Raw genomic sequence first — 16,350 nt, forward strand, 5'->3', positions numbered from 1 at the left:
CGGGAGGGTGAGAGAATCCACCAGAGTCAGAGCGGGGAGCAGAGCAGGCAGAAGGACCGAAGTACACTGCTGAGGGGAGCAGCGGGCGGCAGGAGAGGTCTGCGCGCCATGCGGGACCCTCCTCCAGTGGCCGGGGAGCAGCCGGGGATCGAACCGGCGCTGCAAGGCTGCGGGCAGCTTCGCAACCCCGCGCTCAACCGCTGCGCCACCAGGGAGGCCCTCTTTTTTTTTTTTTTTTTAAGATTTATTTATTTATGCATACAAGAGCTGGGGTACAGGCCAGAGATGCGGGGGGGTGAGAGGCTTCACCAGAGACAGAGTGGGGAACAGAACAGGCAGATTGACCAAAGTACACTGCTGAGGGGGGCAACGGGTGAGTCAGGAGAGGTCTGCTGTGCCATGTGGGTATCTTCTGGCCAGCTAGGGATTGAACTCGTACTGCAGAGGCTGCAGATTGCTTCATAGTGCGGTGCTTAACCTCTTATGCCACCATGGAGGCCCATGTGCTCTTTCTTAGGAGACCAACTGAGACTATCATTTTTCTTATTCTCAACTCTCTACTTAATTCCTTCATCATACCTGTCTCACTCTGAAATTTTCTCAAAAAAAAATTGAAATTTTCTTCTCTATTTAGTTGTTTTTCCAATAACTTAATGAGGGGGCTTCTGGTTTCCTATGGATCTTTCATTTTCCTAAGTTATCTTGACCTAAAGATATGTGGATGTTGTCTGTGTGCAAATGCCAGGGTTTAATCACTTCCCTGATCACGAAAGAACACTCCATGGAGAAGCACAGCTGGGTGCCCGTTGTCTGAATCTTCTGTATCCAGCTCCTTGGTAACAAGTGGGGTGAAAGACAGCAGAGTTTTGCTGAGACCACTTCACAGAACAGGGGAGAGCCTGTTCTGACTTCAAGTCTATATAGAGAATTTTGAAGGAATTAATATAGCACTCACTAATGTAGTTGGAACTATAATTGCCACAGACGTTCAGGGTAACAGTTCAACTAATGGTAGTTTCAGTCACTGGATATTCAAAGTCTTTGTTGCTGGAAGATGATAAATTATGGTAAAGCGTTGATTTGAAAAACAGCCTTTTATTAAGTACCTACTACTCTAATAGCTGCTTAAAACATTCTGGCCCAAAGAATAAGATATGAAGTTGTAACCTTCAAAAAGCCTTCTCAGACCTTTCTTCTTAATCTTTTTCTTCCTGCAGAACTAGCAAAGAAGCTAGTATATAGTGATGGTCTCTTGGGATCCCACAACACTCTCTACATATCTTTATTATATCTCAGTGTTCTTATTGTTAACCTGCCTCTTTGCCTAACTAGATTACAAGCTCCTGAGAGCAAGAATTATGTTTAAGATAGTGTTTGTTCATCAAAGTAGGCATTAAAATTAGTTCTTGTTCTTGAGGGACACAGTCAAAATAGAAAATGATTTTGCAATCATGAAAGGAAAAAATGGGATCTGATATTTTAAAACATGTGAAATAATATTAACATACAGCATATTAAAAGACAGGCTTGAAAAGCACCGTTCTTGCCACTTATGGTTAAACATTGCCAAGGAACAATGGGGAGCTATAAAAATGAAAATTCTGATATCTTTTGGTATCAGAATGTCCCAGATATTTATTTTCATATCCATAATAGGAACATGTTCAGCTTTTACTAATAAGCAATTATGCACATAATTATGGGAAAATAAGGACACATATACAGCCCCAAAGAGTCTTTCTTAAATGGGGAGAGGGGGGCTCTAAGGAGACCTTCTGGTGTGCAAAGAATGCATATATATAAAAAATATGATTTCCTGCTTTAGCTATAACTTTACAAAATTTGATGGCATAGCAAGTAAATTTTTTTTCTGTCTAATTTTCTAAGTTAATTGACCCTATACCTTTTAGTATGTGAGGATGCAAATTGAATTGTGTGTGGGGGATGGCAAAGGAGAGAGAGAAAGAGAAGGGGGAGGGAGAAAGCTTGAGTGCGATGATTGATTAGTTTTAAAGTTTATTTTTTTTAAATATTTGTTTATTTATTTATACAAGCACTGGGTACAGTCAGAAGCACGGGAGGGTGAGAGAATTCACCAGAGCCAGAGCGGGGAACAGGACAGACCGACGAAACACACTGCTGAGGTGAGCAGCGGGTGCGGCAGGAGAGGTCTGCGCGCCATGTGGGACCCTCGCCTGTGGCCGGGGATCAAACTGGCGCTGCAGAGGCTGCGGGCAGCTTCACAGCCCAGTGCTCAACCACTGAGCCACCAGGGGAGGCCCTAGTTTTAAAGTTTAATAAACATGTATTGAGGGGTTTTCCCTGGTGGCGCAAGGGTTGAAGTGTCAGTACTATCAAGCTATCGCCAGCCACTGTGGCATGAGTTTGATCTCCAGCCAGGGAACTGACCCTCATGGCACAGCAGACCTCTCCTGTCTCACCCACTGCTCCCCTCAGAAATGTATTTCAGTGGACTCCCCTGTTCTGCTCTCTGGTGAATCCTCTTATCCCCTGCGTCTCTAGCTTACACCCCAGTTCTTGTATGCATAAATAAATAAAATTAATCTTAAAAAAAAAAAAAAAAACGGCCTCCCTGGTGGCGCAGGCAGTGAGCGCAGCACTAGAAAGCTGTCCACAGCCTCTGCAGTGCCAGTTCCATCTCTGCCAGCTGTGGAGATGCCCACATGGGGTGGCAGACCTCTCCTGTCTCACCCGCTGCTCCCCTCAGCAGTGTATTTTGTCTGTCTGCTTGTTCTGTTTCCTACTCTGTCTCTGGTGGGACATTCTGATACAAAAATCCTCTCACCCTCCTGCACATCTGGCCTGTACCCCACTTCTTGTATAAATAAATAAATCTTATAAAACAAAAACATGTATTGCGCACCTATTATATTCTTCTGGGTGGTGTCCTAGGTGACAGAGTCCCAGTGAATGAGACATGGTTCATGCCCTCTAGGATCTGATAGGACAATCAAAAGATAGACCCACAAAAAAATAATTACAATGTTAAGTATATATAAAGGACCATAGGGACCCAGATGGTGAATGAATTGAGTGAAAAATACATATCTTTAAAATAAAAATTTACTAGTTTGCTACAACTAGTATTGCTATAACTTTAATGTGGCCATTAAAAAATTGTGCTAATTTCTTAGGTTAATTAACCTTTTATTATTTTCAGTATGTGAGGATTACAAAACTGAATTACATATGTCGTTGAAAGTCTGGCAGACAAATATGCTGTGTTTAAGGGAAGGAAAGAGCACAAGGGACTATGGTGATGGTGCACAGGTGAACTGATAGTGGGAATTTTACGGTGACTGCACTTGAGAGGAGAAAGCATACATTGTGCAAAAATGAACAATGATGTGTGTGTGTATATATATATATATATATATATATATATATTTTAATGTGCTGTGTTTATGGGAGAGGGTATTGAAGGGAATGGGAAATCAGAAAGGATGGAGAAGAAAATGGTCCTTGACATGAATAACTATGAGCAAACCCCAAAATAGTGACAAAAGGGAAAAATAACTGGAACTTACATTAGGGCTAATGTTCCTAATACACACAGATTCCAGAAATGCCTTTAAATACATATTATCAGACTCAACCTTACTCTGAAAAAGAAGATTATGCTGAAAGTACCATTTCCCATCCATCAGATGGGCAAATATCCCAAAGTTTGACAACCCACTTTGTGAGCAGCATATGGAGAATGAGGCTCCCATATACATTGCTGGTTAAATTTTTTAAATGGTTCAGGAAATATGGAGTATATAGAAGAGACTGTCACCACGAGGAAGTAATCTGCCAAATCCAGAGTATAGAACTTACTACAGGACAAAGTCTCATTTTCCAGTGGGTCAGTGACGTGGGAAAAAATTTGGTGGAGTGTGTGAATCTGAGATTTAATGAACTTAAGACACTTAACTGAGATTTTAAAACATAACAACATCAAACACTTTGTAAACCCTGTTTGAGTCCTTATTAAAAGACATATTGTAAAAAGAAATATTTGTGACGTTGGGAAATATGAATTGGGTATTAACCCCCATTAAGGAATTTTTAATTTTGTGAGACATGATAATAATGGCATGATGGTTATGTAAAAAAGTGAAAATTTTATCAGTCAGTGATACATAAGGAATTACTATTTTGTTGTTGTTGTTGATAAACAGGTTTAATGACCATACATTGTTTTCACATGGATGGCTACAGAGACTTTAAACTATAATCCAAGAATTTACAACCATGCAACAGAGATCAGTTAGCCATCTCAAATAAAGTGGCTTCTTACAACTACCCTGTAAACACAGAAGCCCTTCTTTCATCCAGAGTAACTCTTATCTCACATGAGGACTGTTATTGTAGGGGAACCAGAGATCAAGCGTTGTGGCCAAAAGGAAAAACAGCAATTCAATGGTTAGTTGGTGAAAGCTGGAAGTCGGTTGCCCTTCACTGTGCTGCTTTGCTCTTCTTATTCTTGCTGTTTTTATCCTTCTTTTTCAGACTGTCCATGTTAGTCCTCAGTAGGTTTGAATAAGCCCTCTGAAACTTACTTCTTTGAAGCTCACCACAGTGCTGATCTTTTTCCTATCAATAGCTCTTAATAGACACTTGTCAGAGGGCTCAAACCCCTCCACAGAACTTTTCCTTGGAATAGGCTTAGTTCAACCATCATACTTCTTTAGGGTTATGAAAACACTGCCCAACACCTGGCACTTCTGGAAAAGCCTGGTCAGCGCCAGCAGGAACTGCTCGCTCTCCAGCAGTACCATTCCTGCGCTGTTGGTTCCACTTGGTCAGTGTCAGTGATACATAGGGAATTATTCCTGAAATTAATTGCTTTCTCAGATTTGCTTTAAAATGAAATAGAACTGGCTAAATATCGGTAGTATTGTTGATATTGACTTATATAAAGGATTCCTTTCAACTGTGACCTTTACTTTATAGTAACTTAAAATTCTGTATAATAAAAAAATAAAAACAAAGAAACAACAAACAGACAAAAAGAAATAGCCCTTAGACTAGGTGGGAGAAACTACAAATATTTGCACCATGACAGTATCCAAGTTACTGAATAAATTTTACTTTGAAGGTTCACACTTTTGGTTGTAAATGGACATCCAGCCGTTTATTCCTTTTTATCCTATTTATTTATTTATTTGTTTGTTTGTTTGTTTTAATAGTTTTATTTGTTTTTTATATATTTTTTACATCGTTCTTCATTTTTCTTTAACGATGTAAGCTTTCTCATCTCAGTTATAGTTCCCGTGAAATTCCCACCATAGTTCACATGTGAACCATCACTGCAGTCCCTTGTGCTCTTTCCACTCGTTTTGACCCTACTCCCTTCTCCCCCCTGCAGAATGTCTCTGGATTATAGTTGCTTGTTGATTTTGATTTTCACTTTATTATAATACCTTTTTTGGTCCTGATCCCTTATTTGCATCCTCTACATTCCTCCTATAAGTGAAACCATCCAGTATCTGTCTTTTTTCTTTCTGGCTTATTTCATGGTTTGGAAGAATGAAAATGGCCATCCTACCAAGGAGCAATTTACAGATTCAATGTTTATCCTATTTATTTTGGATGGTAAGAAAGAGTTGCTGAGTGAAGTGTCGTTTTCGGCTAGGGGGAGGATGGAAAGGGTCTGCTCAGCGTGACCAAATTCCATTCTGTTGCCACTTTTGATTGCTTTCTACTCTTCAGTAAAATTTCCCAAGTTATGAATTTGTGGCTCTGGTAGCTGTTATTCCAGGACCAACTTTCTAATGGTTAAAATACCTGTTTCCAGGTGACAGAAATGACAAGTAAAAAAGCACCCTTGCTCACAGACCTTTGTAGATATAAGTGAAGTGATGGATGCTCCAGAGCAAACACACCTGCCACCCCAGAAAGTTGGTGTAAGCAACTTCTTGAATAGCATCCCCTCAGATTTGGCAAAAAAAAAAAAGAGGTGGGGGAGCAGAGGCGCTTCTGGACATTCATTTCTGAACCTGTAACATAACCATTCACATCGTCTTAGAGCTCTTATCCCCACATGTGAAACTTTTGTAAGTTCCATAGGTGGACGAAGAGCAAAACAAAGCTGTGTTTGGGATTGAACCACAATGGGGCAAAGGACCCACTGGGGTAGTAAAGGATTCGCTTTATCAGAAGAAGCGGGCAGCCTAGGAAATCTTGGAAGGAAAGGGAGATGCAACTGTTACCTCTAACAAGAAGGACTTTCCTGCAGAGGAAACCAGCTTAAGTTTGCTTTTTGAAGCTATTTTTTTAAGCAAGGAAGAAAATGTTTAGTTTGTAGTCTGGAGGTAGCTTTTCCATTGGGTACAGCTGAGGGTAGAGGTTCAAACAATTCTACCAATTCTACCTTTCATCTCAGCCTCGCTCTCCTCTTTCCTCTGTTAGAGTGTCCTTCTCAGGGAGGCTGGCTGTTTCTCTGCAGAGGTAAAGATGGCCTATACAGCTCTGTGGTTATACTTATAAAGGGCTTGTGAGGCCCAGTTAGAACACATCACTCTTAAATCCAAATAAAATAAATAAAGTGCTTTGGATACAATGAAGCGTGGCTTCTTTTGACTGCTGCATCTTTTGTGAGTCCATCTGTTCTACACGTGTGTGGCTTTAATGCCCTCTCAACTCCTGGAATATTGCTTCCTCTGCTCACAGAAGCTACTGTGCTTGTAATACTTTTCATGTGTGGTGTACATCTTTGTGGGCTTCAACTTCAGTGGAAACACTTGCTCACCATTGTTAGCTTTAAGTATCCCTTTCTAACTTCATTTCATTAGTTTCCAAATGGAATACTATAGATATCTGGAAGGTTCACCACAGTTCTGGAGTCTCCATGCACAGTTGTTTATTTGAAGACATAACCTTCTGCAGTTTCCAAAATTCAGAGCTTCCTCTACCCCCAACTTAGCTGCCTCTGTCTCTCTATGAAGGTTACTGCATACATGAGCCCATATGCGCAAACATGCATGTGTCCTGTTTATTTGTTGTGATCAATATGTACAATAATCATGGAGGTAGAGGGAAGTCATTTAGTTTTTAAACTAAAACTTTATGATGCTGATTGGCAAGAATTTTGAGTGTTTTTTGTAACTGAATGCTACACTCTTGTCTTTGGTGCAGTAAAATTAACCGTGGAAGTTCACTGAATTGAGAACTTTGTTTTTTCCTGAGGTTGAACTTGGTTTCAGTATAGAGACTAGTGCTGTCTTACACTGCTTCTTGTTACTAACTTATTTCTCTTATTCTAGGCACTTGAAGAGGCCCAAAAAGCTATTCAACAGCTCTTTGGCAAAATCAAAGATATCAAAGACAAAGCAGAAAAGTCAGAGCAAATGGTGAGTTTAGATTTCTTCCTCACTTTTCTGCACCAGAGGAGGAAGTTAGCTGTCAAGTCATTCTCGTCCATTGTGGCTTTTTCTCCCACTTGCCGCCAACCACAGCACTCACATCTCCAAAGCAAGCCCTTGAGGACATTCCAGATTCATTCAGGAGGAGCTGCTAGACATGCAGTGACTCACCACTCCTGCTGCCCTACATTTGCAGCCCGGTTTTTAAATAGGAAAAGTTTCCTTTTCCTACCCCCAAAATAGTTTCCTACTCATTTTGGATTCCTATATCTCGCATTGTTTATATCACGTATTTCTCAAGTAAGAGGTATATGATATGTAACTTGGTATCACATGGAAACTGGTACTGGGTATCTAGGAGGTGAAATATATCCTGTTGTGATACATACTTATGCTTTTGATTTAAGCTCTCCCTCTACAAATTTGCATTCTTGGGTGATATACTCAGAAGGCCCCTCTGCTGACTGAGAATCCAGTCTCACCCATTTCTACTCCATGGGAGGTGTTGTGAAATGCTAGCTCCTGGGCTCAGATTCTGTCTACATAATGTAATGTCTCTGAGTTCCAATTTTTTCAACTGTTAAATAAGAACAACATCTACCTCCAAGGGTTTTTGTAAGAATTCAATGTCTATAAAGCACTGAACATAGTACTAGGCTTATGTTAATTTGCTCAGTAAGTAGAAGTCATTATTAATGTCATTTGTCCCCTGCTTTCCCCCCCCCCCACCCCCAAGCTCTTACAGATTTGTCTCCCTACATCTTCTTATAATCCAGAAACAGATCTCCAGAAACAGATCTGAGAGGTTCACGTCTCCATATATCCTTCATTCTCTTCATTGGCTGTTTGGTAAAATAAAGAAGGGAATGGAGTGTGGGGTAGGGGGTCAGCTGAGAGAGACAGGTAGTTTGATTTAGTAGTGAAAAGTATAGCCTCTGGAGTCAGACCACCTAGGTTCAGGTCCAGCCCCTCTACTTACTTACTTTGATCAAGTTATTTAACTCTTCTGTACCTGTGTCCTCACTATAAAATGGAGATGATATTTGGGTGCACCATAGAATTGTGGGTATTCAATGAGCTAATGCATGGCACACAGTTAAGCATTAGCAAGTGTCAGCTGTTGTTCTTATAGTAGCTGTTCTTGCTCCTAGTCCCAGGCAGGTGGTGTTAGGGACCTTTAACTACTAAGGGTCAAAAGAGGAGAACTCTTTTGGCAAAGGAAAGAAATTAGTATTTGTGCTTCATCACAGAATTAAATAGCCTTTGAGAGGAGACTGATATCATCAGAGAAGGATTTGGATTTGTGGTTCTATCTCCAAGGGTGCACTGAACTCAGCACCATCCATGGGCCATTGAAGCACAATTACCAGGTGACACAATCAGATGTGACCTTTGCTAGAGTTTTTTGTCCTCAGAGTTCTTACTCATGGATACCCTGATGACTCCAGTCTCCTTTCTAGTCTACACTCCCTCTTCTAGACTGAGTGTGGCAGGGAGGGGCATGCGATAACAGTTTGAGTAGGCTGCTTCTATAGCTATTAGATGTTTTCTTCTAAAAAAGTTTGCTTTCCTGGACCGTGCTTTACTAAAGGGAAGGAGAAGCACGACTGAAGAGAGAACTGATATTTATTGAGCTCTTTCAATGTGCCAAACACTGCCAGTCCCTTTCTGCAGGTGATCTTAGCCCTCACAACAATGTGATGGATTAGGTTTTGTTACCATGATAATTTGTATGACTCCCCGTTTGGTAGATGAGGAAGCTTAGACTCAGTGAGGCTAAGCATCTTGGTCTAGGAGATAGAGCCGGTAAGAAGAACATCTGGGGGCCTCCCCGGTGGCGCAGCGGTTGAGCGCTGGGTTGCGAAGCTGCCCGCGGCCTCTGCGGCGCCGGTTCGATCCCCGGCTGCTCCCCGGCCACCAGAGGAGGGTCCCACATGGCGCGCAGACCTCTCCTGCCGCCCGCTGCTCCCCTCAGCAGTGTACTTCGGTCCTTCTGCCTGCTCTGCTCCCCGCTCTGGCTCTGGTGAATTCTCTCACCCTCCCGCGCTTCTGACTGTACCCAGTGCATGTATAAACAAAAACAAACAAACAAACAAATAAATAAATAACATGCCTCTATTAAAAAAAAAAAAAAGAAGAAGAAGAACATCTGGGATCCGACTCTAGGGCTGTCTGACTCCAAAACCTGCTACATCATTATCAAGTTCTGCCCTTTTTGTGGCTACCTGTGCGTAACAGTTAAGGTAGAGTAACTACTGGTGATCTGTGTGCAGATTGGTCTCCTGTGAGTTTGACATGAGTGCCCATGCATGAGCTGCTATTAAAGGTGTTGTTTAGGGAATATCAAGTGATTTGGTTTGTCTAGAGAAGCACAGGATATATGTAGGGGAGAGATGGGAGATGCCAGGATGAAGAGACCCGTCAGTTCCAGTGCAGAGCAGTGAGACAGATTCTTAAGATGAGGCAGAGGAAAAATATCAGGATTTTGTGACTGATTCATGATGCAGGACTGAGAAGAGTCATAGATGACATAGTAGTTAAAGAACCCTGATGTTTAACACTGGAGCTAAGGAGCCCAGGTAAAGTCTCCTTAGGGATTTTTTTTGTAGGAAAGAGGATGATTTCAGTGTTGGAAATGGGTGATCAGATTATGAATATCTATAAACTGTATCTGGTTTATTATGCCATTCTTGATCTTTTTACCCAAACTCAGTGGTTCAGGAAAGAGGTCACAGTTCTTAACCTTCCTTCCTCCACTTCCCCACCCCCTATAGAAAGAGTATTTTGATGGCCTTCCTCCTTTTTCTCCTGTGGTTTTTCATTATTTAGGTGAAAGAAATCACCCGTGACATTAAGCAGTTAGATCACGCCAAACGCCACCTGACTACCTCCATCACAACACTGAACCACCTGCACATGCTGGCAGGCGGGGTCGACTCCCTTGAGTGAGTAGTGTCAACTTTCTTTCTTGGGTCCACAGGAAATGAATATGTTACATATAGAAAGTGGCATCATAGGTTTATTTATTTCTCAGCCAGGAAAGTCTCACTATCCTGCCCCGCTTTCTGCAAATCAGTCTCAGATGTTCAGTCACAATTTTTTGTTCTGTGCCCTTTCATGTTCAAAACTTAACAGACCTGCAACTTTTGAGGGAGGTGCAAGTAGAGAATGACTTCAAGAATATGAATTGTTTCCATGTGGTAGATCTCTACCATTAAGGCTGACAGGGTATTCAAGTTGTTAATTGCTCCCTGCAGCACTCCCCGGGTAAGTTTTGTGCTGTGTCAGGCTGAGCTGTCCTGTCACTGGATATCCCAAATGGAAACAGATCTTTATTATTCAGTGCCCCCCCTCCTTTTTTTTTTCCAGCTTTCAGGAAGATAGGAGCTTCCTGTTGGTTGATAGAGGAGCCACAGGGAATGATACATGAGAATACTGGAAATAGCATTAAAAGAAAGAGCTAGATATTTACCACAAAGAAGCAATCCAAAGAAGCAAATCCACAAGCAAGATTGTGACTTTCTGGTTCACTGCTGTGGTCTCTCTGAGCCTGAGAATTCCCTCTACACCAACCTCAGTGTGATCTCATGTATGGACAGAGAAAATACTTCTTCATAGACATTTAAATACAGTATCCAAAGACAGGGTAGAGGCTGGAGTTCAGACTTACTGATTTCTCCCAGGCTTTGCATGAATTTCAGCAAATCCTGGTTTATTCTCCTGTGAGTAGTGACCAGAGGGAAGCCAGAAGAGCAGTTTCCTTGTCCTTCCCCGTTGGCTTCCACCAGACCAGGCAGAGGTAGAACAAAACCTGGTGACTAAACTCACTCCTGTCTTTTTAAGTGCTTCTTATGGGAAGTCATAAAATTACAAATTTAATTTAGAAGTTCAACCCTAATGAAAAATTTAGATTTAATAATTTGTCCTTCATTGCTGTAACTGTTGATTTTATCAGCATCCTTTTATCTATATTTCATTAACCTTAGCAGTGGGGAAAATAGATGTCTCTGACATGGAGTTACTTAACACCTGCAAATTTAACATGTAAATATATATAAATACCCCCATTTCATCTTGGGAAGATGTGTTTACTTTGCTCATGTACTGTAATCCTCAGATAGTAAGATCCCTACCCCTGTTCTCTGTCAAAAACCTTCAATCCCCTAATACCCAACCCAGATCCCAAATACATAAAATCTTCCCAGATTCTCCCCTCCACTTCCCCTCCCTCCCACCCTGTGAATCCATCACTCTCACATTCTTATGAGAAAAGCACATAACCTATACTTCCGTTTCGGACTCAGTTCACTTTACCTGGTATCCGTTAAACATGCACTTGACTCTCTCCTTTTCTTAAATGATGTCACCTTGAAGATTTAGACCTGACCTTGTTGTTGTTGTTTTTTTTTTTTTTTTTTTGCCCCACCCATTGTCATGCTCAGTAAATGCTTATTAAATTGAATTAAGGTCTGTTTCAGAGCTCAAAGTGATTGTACCTTGTGTCCTTAGTGTTTCTCTAGTGTTCTCAGCTTCTTTTTTCTTTCAGAGCCATGACCAGGAGAAGACAGTATGGTGAAGTTGCTAATCTTCTTCAGGGTGTAATGAATGTTCTGGAGCACTTCCACAAATATATGGGAATTCCACAGATCCGACAGCTTTCAGAAAGGTAAAATGTCATTGAAGAAAATGAACTTCCATTTTAAGAAAAGATAGTGCTAGGAAGTACTTAAGCACTGAGTTTTGTAGTTCCTTACTTTCATTATATTTTAAGAAGGAACTTTTGATATCATCTGATCTAACTATGATGCAGATATCCCAGCTGAGTCCCTTTACCAACTTCTTACCATGTCTTCCAAAGTTACTGTGGTGTTGTTGTTTTTTTTTAAAGTTTATACCTTTGTTTTGTATTATCTTTTTATTAAGGTAACACTGGTTTTCAACTCTGTGTATGATTCAGAGGTATAGGTTCATACCCTTCCAGATGTTTGTTACCACACCACTCACTTTTGGTTTTGAGATCTTGTTTCTTTTCAGAAATGTGCATTCATGGCCAGTGAGATGAGAAGTAGAAGAGATGGGATAAGCTCTTCTGAAGTGAAGTAGGGCTTGAGCTGGAGGGGTGGCTGGATTGACATGCCGGTGGCATATCAGTGAAGGCTTTCTACTCTGCCTGGATGTTGTCAGCCCTCTGGTCACTGGTGGGATTTATCAGATCCACACATACTCCTGATCTGAGCGTTCACAGCAGAAATGCAGACATGGACACTAGCTTCATTTACCTGTAGGAAGGAGTCCAATATATCCCACTGGCAGTTGCCTCAGGGTTCCTGGCATTTGCTACTCTCATGACTTTCATTTTTGAGAAGCAGTTTTAGACAGTGATCTCCTTCTTCAATTCTGTCCTACCAGGGAGTCTTCGGAGTTTCTGGTCTACCAGTTCTTTTCTTGCTGGGTTTTGGAATTTTATCAAAATCTTTTCCTTTTTAAGGATCTGTAACAGGAAGTAGAAGTTACAACATGTGCTCCGTGTGCCATCTTATAGTGGAAATGCCAAAGAACTAATAAAGAATGTTGGAACAGCTTGGCAGTATGCTAGGGAAATCACCACCCTTTCCCTCATCCTTCCTAACCCCTTAGCACTTAGAGCTGGCTGATCGCCATATCATACTGGGGATGTGAAACAGCCAAGAGTGCAGACACACAGGGTTTTATGAACTGCTAGAAAGAAGGAAGCCTGGACGGAGAAGGCAAACTTGCTCACAATGGATGGGGAAGGAGAGGGAGGCACTGTCACCTCCCTCTATCCTCATGATAATCCAGACTTGATCTCTTCTTCCCATTCACTTATTTTTTTCTTCATTAATCTAATAGATATTTACTTCATACCTGCTGTATCATAGGCTATATACTAAAGCACAAAGATAAGAAAGAACATATTCTCTGTACTCAAGGAGTTTCTCATTTTTGCGTGGAGAAGAGAGATACTTAATAGAAATGATCAATATAGCTCAGGTAGCAAAACTGCACTATACAGGATCTCAGAAGAGGAATTGATAGCCTCTACCTTTAGGGAGGAGTCATAAAAAAATTCAATTTTAGTCTGATCCTAAAGCAATAGGTATTTATCTTATCACTAATATGAGAAGAGTGGGGTCAGGAGGATGGAAATAGAAGAGAAAGAACACTCATGTATGTTGCTTTGGGAAAAGATGAAGATTAAAAGACTGCATAGGTAGGTAGGGTCAGATTTTATATGCCTTGTTAAAGAATTTATTCTTTGTTTTATGAAAAATTAAAGATTTTTAGCAGGGAGGGCCTCCCTGGTGGCGCAAGGGGTTAAGCACCGCACTATGAAACAATCCACAGCCTCTGCAGCAGGAGTTCGATCCCCCGGCCGGCCAGGGAGAAACCCCACTCTGTCTCTGGTGAGTCTTCTCACCCCCCACATCTCTGGCCTGTACTCCAGCTCTTGTATGCATAAATAAATTTTTTTTTTAAAAAAAGATTTTAAGCAGGGAGAGGCTTGATCTCACTTGATCTCACAAAACTGGAGATTAAGACTATGTTCCAAACTATGAAAAGATAAAGACCTTACTGAGATAGTGATTAAGAGGTCAGGAGAATGTGTTGAGGAGTTCGTTATTACCTGCTGGTTGTGTGGGTGGGATTGCTGATGGCAGGATTGTGGCAAAAGTGAATTTTATTCATTAAAAAGTAATGTAGAGACAAAGAAGAAAATGTACTTTAGGACTCTTGACTTTTTTTTTTTAAGACTTTTATTTATACAAAAGCTGGGGCACAGGCCAGAGACACGGGGGTGGGGGGTGAGAGGTTCCACCAGAGACAGAATGGGGAACAGAACAGGCAGACTGACTGAAATACACTCCGGGAGTGTTATTACAATAGTGATCACAAAATTCCTTTAAATTTATAAAACTATCTCTTTAAAAAAATGTCAAAAGGGGGGGCCTCCCTGGTAGCACAAGGGGTTAAGCACCACACTATGAAGCTGTCTGCATCTTCTGCAGTCTGAGTTCAATCCCCTGCCAGCCAGAGAGCAACCCACATGGTGAAGCAGACCTCTCCTGACTCGCCCGCTGCTCCCTTCAGCAGTGTATTTCAGTCAGTCTTCCTGTTCTGCTCCCCATTCTGTCTCTGGTGGATCCTCTCACCCCCTACCCCCATGTCTCTGGCCTGGACCCCAGCTTTTGTATAAATACAAACTGGTCCAATCACTATGGAAAGCTGTGTGGAGATTCCTCAACCTACTAAAGATAGAGCTTCCATATGATTCAGCAATTCCACTCCTAGGTATTTACCCAAAGGACACAGAAACATTAATTCCAAAGGGCACCTGCACCCCTATGTTTATAACAGCACTATTTACAATAGCTAAGCTGTGGAAACAACCCAGATGCCCCAAAACAGATGACTGGATCAAGAAGATGTGGTGCATACACACAATGGAATATTGCTCAGCAATCAAAAAAGATAAACTCATGCAATTTGAAGCAACACAGATGGAGCTGGAAGGGATCATGGTCAGCGAATTAAGCCTGAAAGAAAAAGAAAAATACTGGATGGTCTCACTCATAGCAGGAATCTAGAATACCTAAATAAGGGACCAGGAAAAAGAATAACTATAAGAAAGAAAAAATCAAAATCAACTATAAACCAGAGACAAACTATGGGGGGGGGGGCGGGGAGGAGGGATTGGGGCTAGAATAAGGGAGGTGCAATTGTATTGTATGGGGAATATAAAAATAAAATAAATAAAATTAAAAAATAAATAAAAAATTAAAAAGTACAACAACAACAACAACGAAAAAAAAGAGAGAGAGAAAAATCTAGGCCTCCCTGGTGGTGCAAGGGATTAAGACGCAACCCATGAAGCTGACTGTCGTCGCTACAGCAGGAGTTCAGTCCGTGGGCAGGGAGGTGACCCACATGGCTCAGCAGACCTCTCCTGACTCGCCTACTGCTCCCCTCAGCAGTGTATTTCAGTCAGTCTGCCTGTTCCCCACTCTGGTGAATCTTCTCAAACCCCCCCCCCCCCACACACACACCCCTCTGGCCTGTACCTCAGTTCTTGTATGCATAAATAAATAAATCTTTAAATAAAAAAAAGAAAAATCTAACATTCTATCAATATATTTCAGTGCTCCAAGCATTCATTCCCATGTAAGTTTGCTGTGACTATAGGAAGATTTACTTTTCTCTTAATTCATTTCATAACTTGTATTTAGAAATTTTTTTGCCAGATAATAAAGAATATGGGCTATTAAGTAACACTAAAAACACAAGAGAACAAACCTTCTTGTTTTCAGTGCTTGACTACAATTGTTTTTTTAAGAAATACTGAGAGTTTGAGGAAAGTCCAGACTTCTTATTTTTAGCATCATTTCTGGTGAGTTTTCCTCTCGTATGTTTACATAATGATGGTAGGACCATCTGGAAATGATAGAAATAGCTGTTTGTTCGAGGGGAGGGGAGAAGGCAGAAAAATTACACCCTATGCATTGCTTCATTTTCTCTAATTCCATAGTTTGCTGTCTATAAGTTGTAGAAGTCATCCAATAGGTTGTGTTCTGAAATCTTTGCCTGGACATTTGAAATATGAAGTTCATGGACCTTGGTTGGAATATAGCCATTTCTTCCAACTAGTTGTCTGGAAAAAGCTTAAATGTTTAATGTAGCATTGGAGGAAAGATTTTTTTCTTTAATATGGTCTTTACATTTCAAATCCTCCTGGCTTAAGAATATCCATGAAAGTAAACATTTCTAGTAATCAGTCAATATTTCCTGAGAAAGAATGGAAGATTCAAGCATCCGCTAGAAACCCTCACAGTAAAATATCCTTTTCAGGGCTATTTCTGACTTCTTAAGTGTGAGAGATACTTGTCAGGTTGCAGGCTTTCAGGGTATAGTGATAGAGAGAGATATAAAAAAGATCTAACTAGCTGTGTTACCTTGGCAAGTT

General features: G+C 41.1%; 1 protein-coding gene across 4 annotated transcripts in view; it reads left to right on the plus strand.

Annotated features, from left to right (window-relative positions):
• Window positions 1-16,350, plus strand: part of VPS53 (VPS53 subunit of GARP complex) — a 169,662-nt gene that overhangs the window by 70,772 nt on the left and 82,540 nt on the right. For all 4 annotated transcript variants that reach the window (XM_037492353.1, XM_054689029.1, XM_037492354.2 and 1 more), the window contains 3 exons: window positions 7,272-7,358; window positions 10,200-10,315; window positions 11,917-12,036. In XM_037492353.1, coding sequence (XP_037348250.1) covers window positions 7,272-7,358; window positions 10,200-10,315; window positions 11,917-12,036 — 323 coding nt within the window. The remainder of the gene's footprint in view (window positions 1-7,271; window positions 7,359-10,199; window positions 10,316-11,916; window positions 12,037-16,350) is intronic.

The sequence above is a fragment of the Talpa occidentalis genome, unplaced genomic scaffold (assembly GCF_014898055.3).
Source record: "Talpa occidentalis isolate TD23 unplaced genomic scaffold, MPIMG_talOcc4v2.1 talOcc4.7, whole genome shotgun sequence".
Lineage (NCBI taxonomy): Eukaryota > Metazoa > Chordata > Mammalia > Eulipotyphla > Talpidae > Talpa > Talpa occidentalis.